Source organism: Elephantulus edwardii, unplaced genomic scaffold (genome assembly GCF_000299155.1).
Source record: "Elephantulus edwardii isolate Elephantulus edwardi_28Jun2011 unplaced genomic scaffold, EleEdw1.0 scaffold00161, whole genome shotgun sequence".
NCBI classification, from domain to species: Eukaryota; Metazoa; Chordata; class Mammalia; order Macroscelidea; family Macroscelididae; genus Elephantulus; species Elephantulus edwardii.
Window position 1 is genome coordinate 3,832,111 of NW_006399911.1, and position 14,024 is coordinate 3,846,134.

General features: G+C 42.8%; 1 protein-coding gene across 3 annotated transcripts in view; it reads left to right on the plus strand.

The window, feature by feature from the left end:
• The window catches only part of SLC41A3 (solute carrier family 41, member 3), a 99,966-nt gene that overhangs the window by 25,383 nt on the left and 60,559 nt on the right, over positions 1 to 14,024 (plus strand). For 2 of the 3 annotated variants that reach the window (XM_006895165.1, XM_006895166.1), the window contains exon 2: positions 13,339 to 13,446. The exons of the other annotated variant lie outside the window; for it this stretch is intronic. In XM_006895165.1, the coding sequence (XP_006895227.1) occupies positions 13,339 to 13,446 (108 nt within the window). The remainder of the gene's footprint in view (positions 1 to 13,338; positions 13,447 to 14,024) is intronic. 3 annotated transcript variants of the gene reach the window in all.

Sequence of the window (14,024 nt, forward strand, 5' to 3'; positions counted from 1 at the left end):
AATGTCCTCCAGGGTCACTCACATTATGTAAGGCTTGTTTTATTAGTTTAGTCTTTGACCCATTCAACTTCTGGAGACCTGAAAGCTTTGAGGAAGAGAACACTAGAATGAGGGTGCCAGTCAAACCTTCGTGCTATGGCCAGAGTCAGGGCCTGATTGAGGGACCCTGAGAGGAAAGCTCAGGTTGGAGGATAAACCAGCATTAGCTTCTGAAGTGGGTAGCAACTGATGCCAAGACACTTCCTTCCAGGCTGGTGGCATCTGAGGAGCAGGAAGAGGTGACTGTTCGTTGCTATTTATAGTCCCAGGGGCAGGTCCTGACACCATTCCTAGCCATGTTTCTTTTTTTTTTTTCCCTAGTCTCTGAAATTATTTTGAGCCATTATCTGTCACTTCCCACTCCCAACATCTTTCCATCTCCACATTTTATGAGTATGATTTAACCAAATAAGTTTTAACAGTTTTCTCCATGAGCAAACTGACCACAGAGCCTTATAGCCCTCCAATAGAGATATCTTCCCAGAATTGACATTCTCCTCAGTCAGGTGTATTTTCAGGCACTATGTACTGCGCCCTGACTTTCAGCAGAGCGCACTTTGGATAAGCTGTTTCCGTGATTTCACTACAGTCTGTGTCACCCGTTTGCTCACTGGAAGGCACTGCTGAATCCCTACTTTATGCCAAATGCTATGCTAAACTTGTAGACGCACAGGTGAGCCGGCTGTGCCTAGAAACTACCCCTCGAGCGATGGGACCCACCTTTAGGCAATAGTTTATGCATTGCTTGGGGTCTTCTTAGATATGTTTTGTGGGAGCACCAAGGAGGCACAGCCATTACATAAATTTGATTTCTTTATTGGCATAGTTCTGGAGAAGGTGATGCCTGAACTAAACCTTGAGAAGCAGCATTCTTGAGAGAAAGAGTGGCACTAGCAAAGGCCCCGGGGCAGGAAACAGTATGACCTGTATGGTTGTCTGGCTCTCTCTCTGTAGGTGAAGCTTCAAGCCCAAATAATTACAGTCAAGGGACAGGTTGCTGAAAAGCTTGTACATTTGAGAGGAAAGAAGACTTAACTGACATCAAGTTGAGAGTGTGTACTGATGAAGCCATGGCTGGGGACCTGGGAGAAGCTAGAGACCGAGCCATGCAGCACCTCTTAGCTTTGAAGGGGAGGAAAGAGCCAAGGTGTGGGCAGTGTGTCTCAGGACAGAATGTGAGAGAGGTTAGAGAACTCTGCTTTGGGCATGAGCATCCTACATGGGCTTCCCAAGTAAGCTGTCAGGAGGCAAAAGTCCCTGTGTGAGAGGCAGCCCGTCAAGACCATACTGGAACCTGTAAGGAGAGGATTCATGGAGCAAGAGGACAAAATCACTTCACACTTGACACAAGCCACAGTATAGTTCTGTTCATCTGGCCCTGATCACCCAAGTTAGAGCAGACCTCCCAAGCCTTGGCCAGCCCCAGCCAAACCCTCCCCCAAGATCTTCCCTATATATAAACTCTGGCAAAAAGCTTAACAATTTTTTGTCCATCCTACATCTGACTATCAAGTGGTCCCCAGACTTGAAGCAGTGCCCTGCTGTCCTTGCTGATAGGGGAACTCACAGGATTAAAGAGCTCAGGGATATCCTCTCCACTGCAGGACTCTCGGGTTCTCGTGAGATCTTTCTCAGTCTCCTCCTCATGCGATTTCCTCTCACTGCTTTCATGGATGGGAAACCCTAGCTCTACTGCTGTAGGAGCATCTTGGCAAGAGATTCCTGTACCTGCCAGGAACCCTGTTTGAACATGGAGGTGCCCAGCCTTGCTCTTCTGCAGCAGTAAGACATCTTCAGGCAGCGGTGACACTACCATTTTCAGGGAAATGTCCCTACCGTCTTCTTTACCCTCATTTCCTTGTCCTGTATCTTGGGCAGTCCAGAAAGAATGGTTCTTTAAAAGGAATAGTGGAATAGTGCCTCCTCTCCGGGGCATAACCTCAGAAAAGAGGATGTCCCGTCTTTGCATGTGGATGTGGGCAAAGCCAGAGGGATCTTCCTGCAGTCAGGATCTCTGTGCATTTCTCCAGACTCTTTGCCACTTCAATCCTGTCTCTCTCTCAAAGTGAACCTGTTACTGAAGGGTACATTTCGTATGAGCCACCCGAAGACCAGCTGGAAAGCAGTGCTGTCCCTGCTGTGTTTTTTCTGGCTGCAGTAGAGTCTTTGCGCATTTGTTTCTGCCTTGCACATGAATTATTTCTTTTTTTACAAAAAGTAAGCTGGGCTGAGTGCTCCTCCGGAACTCAGAGACCCTCCCTTCTCGAAAGCAGTCCTTGAGTGGATTTAAATTCTAAATTTTCTGACCCAGGATCCCTCCTGAGTGACCTCTGTTGAATGAGCCTCTGAAATGCAGAGCCATTCTTGGTATAGACTCCAATTTGGGGACTTAGCTATAAGGCATCGAGGCCCCAAGGGATCTGTCTCAGTATCTGGTTATGCCCGGGGACTGCAGGCTCCTCTTGATTAAATCTTTAACCTGGGAATTCTGGGCTGAATGCCAGGCTTTTATGGGTACAGAATGTAGTTATGGGAAGGAGCCTGGAGAGGGAGTGTGTGCTGGAGGACTTATGCAAGGCCTGGCCAACATTAGATGCTGGTGGTACACCCCACCCTCTGCTTCTGCAGAAACAGGACCAGAAGCCTAGTCAGCTTGTTCATTCTCCACACTTCACGGATGGAAATGCTACCACTTAGAGTGACATGAGGGCTGAGACCATGGAGGATCCCTGGCTTTGGAGCACTCACCACCTCCCAGCATGCCACTGTTTAGCAGTACAGAAACTAGTACCAGAAGGGCCTCTTCATGCCCAGACATGCCCCGGAGCAGCACATCCGCCTAGAGACACACGCCCATCCCATCGTAGCCACCTCTCAGCCTTGGAGCATTAGGAATCTGAGAGCAGGAAGCAAGTTTAATGAGCCTGCTCCAAAGCGCCCCAGGGCTTTATCACCACTCAGTCCTTTGGCCAGGTTTCCACTGTCGAGTGCTGGGCTTCCTTCACTTTCTCTCTGTGGGAACTGGATGCGCCCAGAGGCAGGCCAGAGGAACAGAGACCCAGGAAGTGGCTGGAATATCAGTTCAGATTTTAAAACATTATTCCTCAGTTATCCGAGTAATATGCAATTATTTCTTTTTAAAAATATTGCAGATGATAATGGTTATTATAGCTTAGCAAGGATATCAAGAGGGCATATACTTGATACATCAGGAGGAAGCCAGTGGAAAGCTGTAGCTATAATACAGAGCCTTTGAAGTGCAAGAACCATTTCTGGTTGAGCGTTGCCTCACCTCTGCTAACCAAACAGCTTCACGGCTCTTCTGGTCCTCCTTGGAGAAGCTCCAAGGAAGGAAGATAGACGCTCTCCTCACGTCAAGGACCTACAGCTTTGCAAACAGGGTGCAAACCAGACAGACTCCATGGCAGTGAGTGAATGACTAAGAGAATTGGTTTTAAAATGTTGCCAAAGTAGATGCTGACAGTGTGGATGAAAAGTGGGAAAGCAAGTGAAGAGATCTTTCCTGGGAAGATTTTAAACATTTGTGATGATGGCTTGGGTGTAAGGTGAGGGGGCACAAAGGACCTAAATCCTGGCTGGCAGAGCTTGAAAGATCACTGAGCTGCAGCTTCTGGGGCAAAGGAAGAGGGGCACCCACACCTGATGGCAAGTTCCTGGTGCCAGTGGGATACCCAGGGATGCTGGAAGGTAGCTTTAAAGTTGGATAGACAGGTCTAAAGGTCGAGGGGAGAAAGGTGGAGGGTTTCTAGCATGATCGTGTTAGGTGCTGTGGAGACCATACAACTCACAGCGACCCTGTGGACAATAGACTTGAGCCTTGCCGTGTTCTCCACCATCCTCCCGGTCAATGCTACGCTCGAGCCCATTGTTACCGGCCCAGTGTCAGTCCAACATGTGGAGGGTCTTCCTCTCTTCACTGACCCTCCACCTAACCCAGCATGACGTCTTTTCATGATGCCTTTTTCCAAGGACTGTTTTCAAGCTCAGAGGCTAGTATAGCACGATCCTTTTCGCTACAGATGACAGCAGAGTTAACTCAAGGTGACTTTAAAGACAAGAACATGTATTATCTACAAAGCAAAAGCTGGAGCTAGAACAATCTGTTATTAGACTAGCAAGTCAGCTCTGACTCATAGCGAGCAGATGTACAAGCACAGAGATGCCAGATCCAGTGCCATCCTCACAATCTCTGCTGTGCGTAAGCTCATTGTTGCAGCCATGCGTCAATCCATCCCCTTCAAGGTCTTCCTCTCCTTCGCCAACCCTCTCCCTTCCTGATCGTGATATCCTTCTCCACGGATTGGCCCTTCCTGATAGCATGATCAAAGAGTGTGAGACCATCATTGCCTCCAAGGAGCACTCAGACTGCAGGCTCCCAGAACAGATTCACTTGTTCCTTTTGCAGCACTTTGTATATTCAGTATTATTCTTCACCAACTGCATAATTAAAGGTTATCAGTTCTTCTCTGATCTTCCTGATTCGTTGTCCGTCTAGCCCATGCGTGTGAAGCAATTGAAATTGACATGGGTTGGGACAGGCACACCTTCGCCTTCAAGTGAAATCTTGCTTGTTAGCACTTTAAAGAGATCCTCTGCAGCACCTCTGCATGTTGTAATACATCGTTTGATTTCTTGACTGCTGTCTCCATGGGAGTTGATTGTATATCCAATGAAAATGAAATCCTTGACAACTTTAAACTTTCTTCCATTTGTCATGATGTTGGCTATCGGTTGTGAGGATATTTTTTCTCTATGTGTTGAGGTAGAAGTCATTCTGAAGGCTATATAATCTTTAATCTCCTGCAATACACACTTCACGTCCTCTTTATTTTTAGCAAGCAAGGTGGTATCATGCACACCTCAGAGCTTTAGTCAATTCTCCTCCAATCCTGATTCCACATTCTGCTTCATATAGTCCAGCTTCTCCGGTTATTTGCTCAGTGTACAGATTGAATGGATATGGTGAAAAGATACAACTCTGACACACAGCTTTCCTGATTCTAAACCATACAGTATCCCCTTGTACTGCTTCCCCACCCTTATCTTGTAGAGTGTTCTGCGTGAACATAAGAAAGTATTTGATGTTACTATTCCTCTCAGTGGTACTCATAATTTAGTATGACCTATGTAATTGAATGTTTCTTCATAGTTAATAAAATAAAATTAAACATCTTTCTGGTGTTCTCACTTGCCAGTCAAGATTTATCAGATGTTGGCACAGATGTCCCTGTTCTATATACTCTTCTGAATGCAGCTTGGCTTTCTGGCAATTCTGTGTCTGGCCATGTATAAATTAACCTTTTAGCAGGATTTACTTGCTTATATTAATGATAGTGTTCTATAATTTCCGCATCTTACTGGATCAGCTTTTTGGAATGGGTCATCCATTCCGAAGGGATCTCTTCCAGTCAGTTGATAAAGCAGCTGCTGCTTCCAAATTACTTTGCATTAATGAGTGAGCATGTTCAGGGAGCCTTATTTTTTTTGCCAACGCCTTCAGTGCCGTTTGGACTTCTTCCCTTAGTATCATTGGTTCTTGATCATAAATGCTGCCACAGAAAGTGGTTTTCATTTTCTTTGGCTTCAGTTTGAACTTGTGTCTAGAACTAGCTAATTCACTGGGCTTGTGGGCCTTCCAGTGGCCCTGGATATCTTCATTCTCTACTCTGCCATTCTAGGTATATTTACTTTAGCCTAGAGTAGACTCTGTCCTGAATATTTATCTGCTGTGTCTAGATAAAACTTCTTAGATTGCATCATCATACTTGGGAGGCTGGAGGGACAGCTCAACAGAGGAAGACCCTGGGTGAGATGGATTGACTCAGTGACTGGGGTAATGGGGGTGGGTGTTCATAGACAGTGAGGTTGGCTCAAGATAGAGCAGGCTTCAGAGCTGTTGTACATAGGGTTGCCATGAGTTGCAAGTGACTTGACAGCACATAACAACAAACAACAATGTTTTAAAGGCTGTTTTTAAAAAAACGTTTATTTTGGAAAACTTAAAACATTACAAAAGTAGAAGAAATTAGTAAAATACATTTCTGTGAACCCCCTGTCACACAGCTTCTACCTTACCGACAATTTTGGCTTCATTTCTGTCTTTTCAACCATTATTTTGCTCAGTTTAGGATTGTTTTAAAGCAAATCCAAGAAAGGCAGTAAGTTCTTCCTGACCAGTTTAATGTACTTTACAGTCCCTTTTGAACAAAATCATGAACACAATATCATGATCACATCTAAACATCATCCCTTGTTTTTTAGTGACACTTTGTTTTACTTTAGTTGTTGTGGTGGTGGTGTGCCATCGAGTCAGATCCAGCTGTCACAAGAGGAGATTGCCCACCCTTCTCCAGCAGAGCATCTGGTAGATTCGAACTGCACGCCTTTGGGATTGCAGCACAGATTCTTGCCACTAGGCCACCAGAGCTCCCTTAAACATCGTCAGTTTTTAATACACCATCTGCTCCTAGGGATTCATTTTTCTATCTGATGCCTAAAGAGATCTATGCCATACAATATCTATGACCTAGAAGTTCCTCCTGGATTTAGATTATAGATCTTAAAAGGAAAATCCTACTTTGGCTTCAAGGGATGCTTTCCTGAATTCCATGTGACAACAGTGATTTGCACTTGTCCTGAGTAAGTATTCACAGCCAAGACCCGCAGTTTAGACCCTCCAGGAGGCTCCACGGGAGGCAGAATTTGCTTGTGTAACATTTCAGCCTTGGGCCAATTCTGTTCTTTCCTATGGGGTTGCTGATTCTGAATCTACTTGACAAGAGCACAGCTTGAGTGTGGGAGAACTGAGACTAGATGTCGGATTCTTGTCTAAACTCACTGCTGTCAAGTCAGTTCCTACTCATGGAAACCCTGTATCGGGTTTCTGAGGTTCTAAATCTTTACAGGAGATTGCCTGTCTTTCTCCCACAGAGCGACTGATGGATTTGAGCTGCCATAATTTTGGTTAGCAGCCCGGTTCATCATCAACTGCACCACCAGGGTTTCCTCAGTTCCCTGTCCACTAGCTGACAAAGGCAGTTGGCAATCCAATTGCATATTAATTAAGTAGGAATAATTCTAACTTCCACAAAGAACTTTTATCCTCTTCCACTTTAAAAAAAAACAAAACACGTGACCCTTTCTTTCATTCTTCTTTTCTTTTTTTTATGTTGATTGATAAGTGAGACACACACCTATTTTAAAAGTCAGGAACACAATCTAATAGTTAGTGCAACTTCCATGCAATCCAGTGCCTAGTAGTGTCAGGCAGGGGAGGGCAGCCCAAGGTGTGACAATCCCTGGTGAAAGTACTGCCACTCCTCAATCAGGCCAGATATTATCACGATTTCCAGGTTACGAGTATTTTCCCAATGTTTAAGCTGTCAGCTGATTGATATTTCTGTGAACACTTTGTACAGATCCAGTAAAGCTTGTTTGCAGTCTGGACCCAAGTCCCCAGCCTCTGACTGGCCCTCCCTTCAATTTCACTGGCTTCTGAGAACCAGAAAATGATTGAGGTTATAAGCATGGATCCATTAATTGTTGTTTCTGTTATGTGTCAACAAGTTGACTACGACTCACAGCAACTCGATGAACAATAGCTCTGAACCCTGCTCTGTCTTGAGCCAGTCTCACTATCCTTGACACACCTGCCCCCATTGCCACAGTAACTGTGTTAATCTATCTCATCCAAGGTCTTCCTCTTTTGCACTTACCTTCCTCCCTTCTAAGCATGATATCCTTCTCTGAAGATCAGGTCTCTCCTGGCAACATGCCCGAAGTATATGAGACAGAGCTTCTTGCCTCCAAGGAGCAATCTGGTTTCACTCTCTCTAGGGCAGACCTTTTGTTAACTTGGCAGACCATGGCACGTATGTTCAGTACTCTTCTCCAGCACCACAACTCAAAGGCATTAATTCTTCTGTCATCCTAGGCCATTATTTAGCTTTCAGATGCATAACAAATAATTGAGAAGACAATGGCTTAGATCAGGTGCACCTTAGTCTCTAGACATCACTACTCCTTAGCAGTTTGGAGAGGTCCCTGACAATAAACCTTCCCAATGCAATTCATCTTTTGTTTCGGTAACTGCTGGTGCCAAGACTGCTGATTGTCAACCCAAGCAAGATGAAATTGTTAAGTATACAAGTATTGTAAACCTAAGTATAGGTTTCGCATGAGCACAATCAAGTATTCTGAGATTCTCATTCTTCACAATGTTAGCTGCAATTTGTTGTGATCCACACTCTGTTGGATCACCGTTTTAGGGAATGAGAATAAATATAAATCTCTTCCAGTCAGTTGGCCAGGTGGCTGTCCAGATTTCTTGGTGTGTCCTGGGCTGGGTCTGTTTGTTGAAATATGTCAGCTGGTATTTCATTAATTCCTAGGTCCTTATTTTATTCCAGTTTGTTCAGAGCAGCTTAAATATCCTCTTTCATCACCATTACTTCTTGATCATATACTACTTCATTAAATTCTTTGGTGTCAGCAAATTCTTTTTGATATAGTGACTCTGTGTACTCCATGCATCTGCTTTTGATGCTCTTGGATCATTCAATATTCTGCCCATGTTGTTGTTGTTGTTGTTGTTGTTGTTGTATACCATAGAGTCAGAATCAACTGATAGCTGACACTCCAGTGGGTTTTCAGAAGCAGTTAATTGCACAGGAGGAGATTACCCATCCTTCTCCTGTAGAGCAACTGATGTCCTCAAACTACGTGTGTTCAGGATTGTTTCTTGCCATTAGGCAACAAAATCTCATCGCATATTCCAACTCAAGGCTTGAATTTGTTCTTCACTTCCTTCACCATAAGAATTGCAGTGAGAGTTCATCTCTTTTTCCAACTTAAGCTCTTGGCACATTTCATTATAATATTTCACTTTGTCTTCCCAAGATGCCCTTTGAAATCTTCTGTTCAGTTCCTTAACCTTCTGATTTCTTCCCTTTGCTTTGGCTTTTCTTCACTCTAGTACAGTATTCAGAGTCTCTTCTGATATCTGTCTCCATCTTTTCTTCTGCTTCTATCTTAGTAATGCATTTTGACATTCTTCAAGGATGATATTCTTCATATTATCCCACAGCTCATCTAGTCTTCATTCATTAGTGCGCAAGACCTCAAACCTGTTCTTGAGATGGTTTTTTACTTCAGGTGGAATAGACTCAAGGTCATATTTTGGTTCTTAGGGATTTGATTTCATTTTGTTTAGCTTCAGTTTGAACTTGCACATGAGTAGTTAATGGTCTGTTTCACAATTAGCACCTGGCCTAATTTTCACAACTGATACAGAGCTTCTCTAATGATTCTTTCCACAGATGTAATTAATCTGATTCCTATGCATTCTATCAGATGAGGTCCATGCATAGAGTCACTATTTGTGTTTTTTATGGAAGATATGGAGACTAAGGTGCGCCTGATACAGGCCATGGTATTTGCAATCGCTTGTTATGCATCAGAGAGTTGGACAATGGCTAGGGAGGACAGAAGGAGAGTTGATGCTTTTGAGCTGTGGTGCTGGAGAAGGGTACTGAATGTACCATGGACTGCCAGGAAAACAAACAGATTCATCTTGGAGAGGATTAAACCAAGCTACTCCTTGGAGGCAAGGATTCTGGGGCTTCGTCTGACATACTTTGGACATGTTTCCAGGAGGGATGGGTCCTTGGAGAAGGACATCATGCTGGGCAGAGTGGAGGGACAGCGCAGGAGGGGAAGACCCTCTATGTGTTTCACATATTTCTTCATTCACATTGTATTTCATACAATCATTCCCATGCATTATGTTTCCTAAAACTGATCACCAATGATCTATGCTCACTATTACTCTGTCTTTTCAAGTCCCCATTAAATCTATCCTAATTCTTTCACCTCCTCCCTCCAGCCACCAAGTTCTGTAACCCTTTGATTCCCTCCACTCCTGCACCTCAGCCTCCTTGCCCCATCTCCTTCCTCCTTTGGACTTTCATACACATCTTACAAGTTATCCTTCTATTTTTATAATAATGTTCTTATACAGTATTTGTCCTTATGAGACTGAGTTAGTTCCCTCAGCATAATGCCTCTAGCCTTTCCCATGTTATACAGAATTTTTTTTTAATCATTGCTCCTGGGTGCTGCATAGCATTCGTTTGTGTAAACACACTACAATTTCTCAATCCATTCTGTTTCCTTTTTCTTGCTATTGTGAATAATGCTTCTATGAACATTGATGTACAAATCTCTATTTGTTTCTCAGTTCTGATTTCCTTGGAGTATATACCTAGCAGTGATATAACTGGATCATATGGCATTTCTATGTTCAGCTTTTTGAAGAAACACCAAACTGCCTTCCAGGGTGGTTGTACTATTTTACAATCCCACCAACAGAGTATGAGCGTTCCAATTTCTCAGCATCCTCTCCAAACATTTATTGCTTGTTGTCCTGTTAAATTTTACCACTGCTCCTAGGATGAGATGATATCTCATTGTGGTTTTGATTTTCAGCTCTCTTATTGCCAGTGATTTTGAGCATTTCTTCGTGTATCAACCATCTGAATGTCTTCCCTGTAAAAAGTCCTTCCATATCTTTTGACCATTTTATAGTTGGGTTATCAGACTTTTTCTTGTGGAGGCCCAGTGGATTTTTTCCTATAAATTTTTGTTATGTGACCCTTGCCTGAGATGGCATTGCCAAATGATATTTTCTAGTCAGTAGGTTTTCTTTACACCCTTTTGGTAAAAGTTTTTGATGCACACAGAGACTTAATCTTTTTTTTTACCATTTAAATAATTTTCTTTTTTTAATTGATTTTAATGAAAGTTTACAGAGACTTTGAATTTCCATTCATTCATTGTTCCGCTTTGCTCCCTGCCCACCCCTCCCCCCCAAATTAGCTTTTCTCTTTGAAAAGCAAAAGAAAAAATTCTCTCTTTGTTATTCAAACCCTTCCCCCAAGTCCACTCCATTATGCTACCTTCGTTCTGGACTCCTGTCATAACAGTAATATCTAATCATATATCCCTTTTAAACAGTTCACTTCCTCATCTATTTCAATGCATTATACATTATTTGTCTTTTGAAGGTCTCATTCATCAATATTGTCCTCTCCTTTTGCATTTCTGACTGTATTTGCCAGCCTATTTATATCATAAGTTAGACTTTCTAAGTTTTGTCCCATTTTGTCTCCTGTGAATCTTATGGTTTTAGATTTTACACCTAGGTTTCTGATCCACCTTGAGGTGATTTTTGTGTATGGTGTGAAGAGGTTGTCATTTCTCCATTTGATAGATTTTGTTTCCTTGTCAAATAACAGTTGACCATAAGTACATGGGTTAATTTCTGGGTTCTCAGAGAGATGCAAATCTAAACAACTATATGATATCATCTCACCTGAACAACAATACCAAAGTTCCATAGGGTAATATATAACAGATCCTGGTGAGAATGTGGAAAGATCAGAACTCTTATTCACTCCTGGTGAGAATGCACAGCCACTATGGAAAATAATCTGGGACTTTCTCAAACAATTGGAAAAAGAAAGAGCATTTGACCCAGTAATTCTATTACTAGGAATGTACCCTAAAGAAACCAGAGCCACAACTCAAACAGATGATGTATGCATACCCTTGTTTATTGCTGTGTTAATCACAATAGCAAAGAGAAGAAACTCAAATGCACATAAAAAAATGAATGGATAGAAAACTATGGTATATTCACACAATGGAATATGATGCAGTATTGAAAAACACTGAACTCATAAAACATTACATAACATAGGGGAGCCTGGAAGACATTATGTTGAGTGAAAATATCTCTGTCACAAAAAGGACAAATACTGCATAACACCACTGTTATAAAATAGGACAGACATGTGGGCGGGGGGGGGAATGTGAAAAGAGTAGATAGATAATGAACACTGCAATGCAACAAATAAGGGGAAGAACTGTCCAATAGGAACATATGATTAGGCATTATCTGTATGACAGCAATCTGGAACAAGGAGTGCATTGCAGGGTGGGATGGGGGAGGACCAGGGGATGGGGGAAGAAAATGTGCAACAATGAATAACTAATAATAATTAAAGAAAATAAGTGAAAAAAATTTCCGGGTCCCTCATTCTATTCCCTTGGTCTTTGTGTCTGTCACTGTTCAAGTACTATGCTGTTTTGGTTACTACAGTAGGATTTGAGATGAAGAAGTGCTGTGCCTCCCACTTCATTTTTGTTTTGCAGATGTGCTTTGCTTATTCAAAGTCTATTTCCTTTTCAAATAAACTTACCAATTTCCTTTTCTAGCTCTTTGAAAAATGAATTTGGTATCTGTATTGGGAGTGCTTTAAACATGTAGATTGCTTTTGGTAGAATTATCATTTTCACTCTTGAGTCTTCCTATCCAATGAACATACCATGGACTGCCAAGAAAACAAATAGGGTCTGTCTTGGAAAGTGAAACCAAATTTTTCCTTGGAGGCTAGGATTTTGAAGCTGCATCTCACACACATTGGACATGTGGCCAGGAGAGACCAGTCCTTAGAGAAAGGCATCATGCTTGGAAGGGTGGAAAGATGGCGCAGGAGAGGAAGACCCCAGATGAGTTGGATAGATACAGTAATTGGAGCAATTGGGCTAAGTGTTGGAGTCAATGAGATAGGACAGACCAAGCTTCAGAGCTGTTGTTCATAGGTTTGCTATGAGTCACTGGTGCCTTGACTGCATGCAACAACAAGAATATTCATGAACAGGGAACATTTTCCCATTCATTTAAGTCTTTTATTGCTCCTTGTGTAGTGTTTTGTAGTTTTCTTTTCCTTTTGTGTCTCCAGTTAGGTTTACTCTCAAGTATCTCAATTTGTGGTTAGCTATTGTAAATGGTATTGCTTTCTTGGCTTCCTTAACTGCATTTTCTTTGTTACTGTAGAGGAACCCTACTGACTTGTGTACATTGATCGTGTATCCTGCTACTCTACTGAATTAGTCTGCTTGGTCTAACAGTTTGTTGAGTCTTTGAGGGTTTCTGTATACACTATTATATCTTCTGCATTTAGTGATAATTTTACCACCTTGTTTCCAATCTGGATACCTCTAATTTCCTTCTCTTCTTGTATTGTCCTAGCAAGTACATCCAATACAATATTGAACAGGAGTAGTGATGGTGAGCATCTTTGTCTGGTCCCTGTTAAGAATCTTCCTTTTGTAGGGAACAAGGAGTAACTTGCTGAAGCGTTACTCAAGGAATGTATAGCAATCTGCCAATATGTGCCTGTAAATTGATCTTCTTGATTTTTTTTTTCTCACCAGCACTGGCCTGTGTTTGTGGAGGTGAAAGATCTTCTGACATTGGTGCCACCTCTGGTGGGCCTGAAGGGGAATCTGGAGATGACACTGGCCTCAAGACTGTCTACTGCAGTAAGTCACTACTGGGCTCATAGTGCACAGCAGCCCAGGATGGGTGTGCTCCCCCATAGAGTTCCTTAAGCAGCTCATGGGGGGTGGGCTGGATTCTCAGAGCATGGCCTTTGGATGAGGTGGAAGGACCAAGGCAAGTGATACCAGGTTCCATGATCTCATTCTGCTCCCCACTTGCCCCCTGTATGCCTGTTATCTCTTCCTTAACCCATATAACACTTTGTTCCCACAGTCAGTCCCTAGGCTGCCTTGATTATTTATAGCCTCCTGGACTTCCAGCTCCTCCATACTTATACATAAGCCATGGTGAATGGAAGATTTCAGTGATCAAAGACAGCCTCCAGTCATCAAGCAGTCTTTGGTAGGGCTGCTACTGTGGAGGGTGGAGCTGGGAAGTAAGTGGGTCAAGACACTGGGCTAGGGGTGGGGTCAACACTGTAACTAATGCTTAACTCCACAATAAGGGATGTATCTTTCACTGCTCCACAAATTGCTTGTCTGTCAGATACTCCTCTAAATCTGAACATTCAGATTAAGACAGACTAGGAAGAAGGATTGGCCACCCACTTCTGAAATAG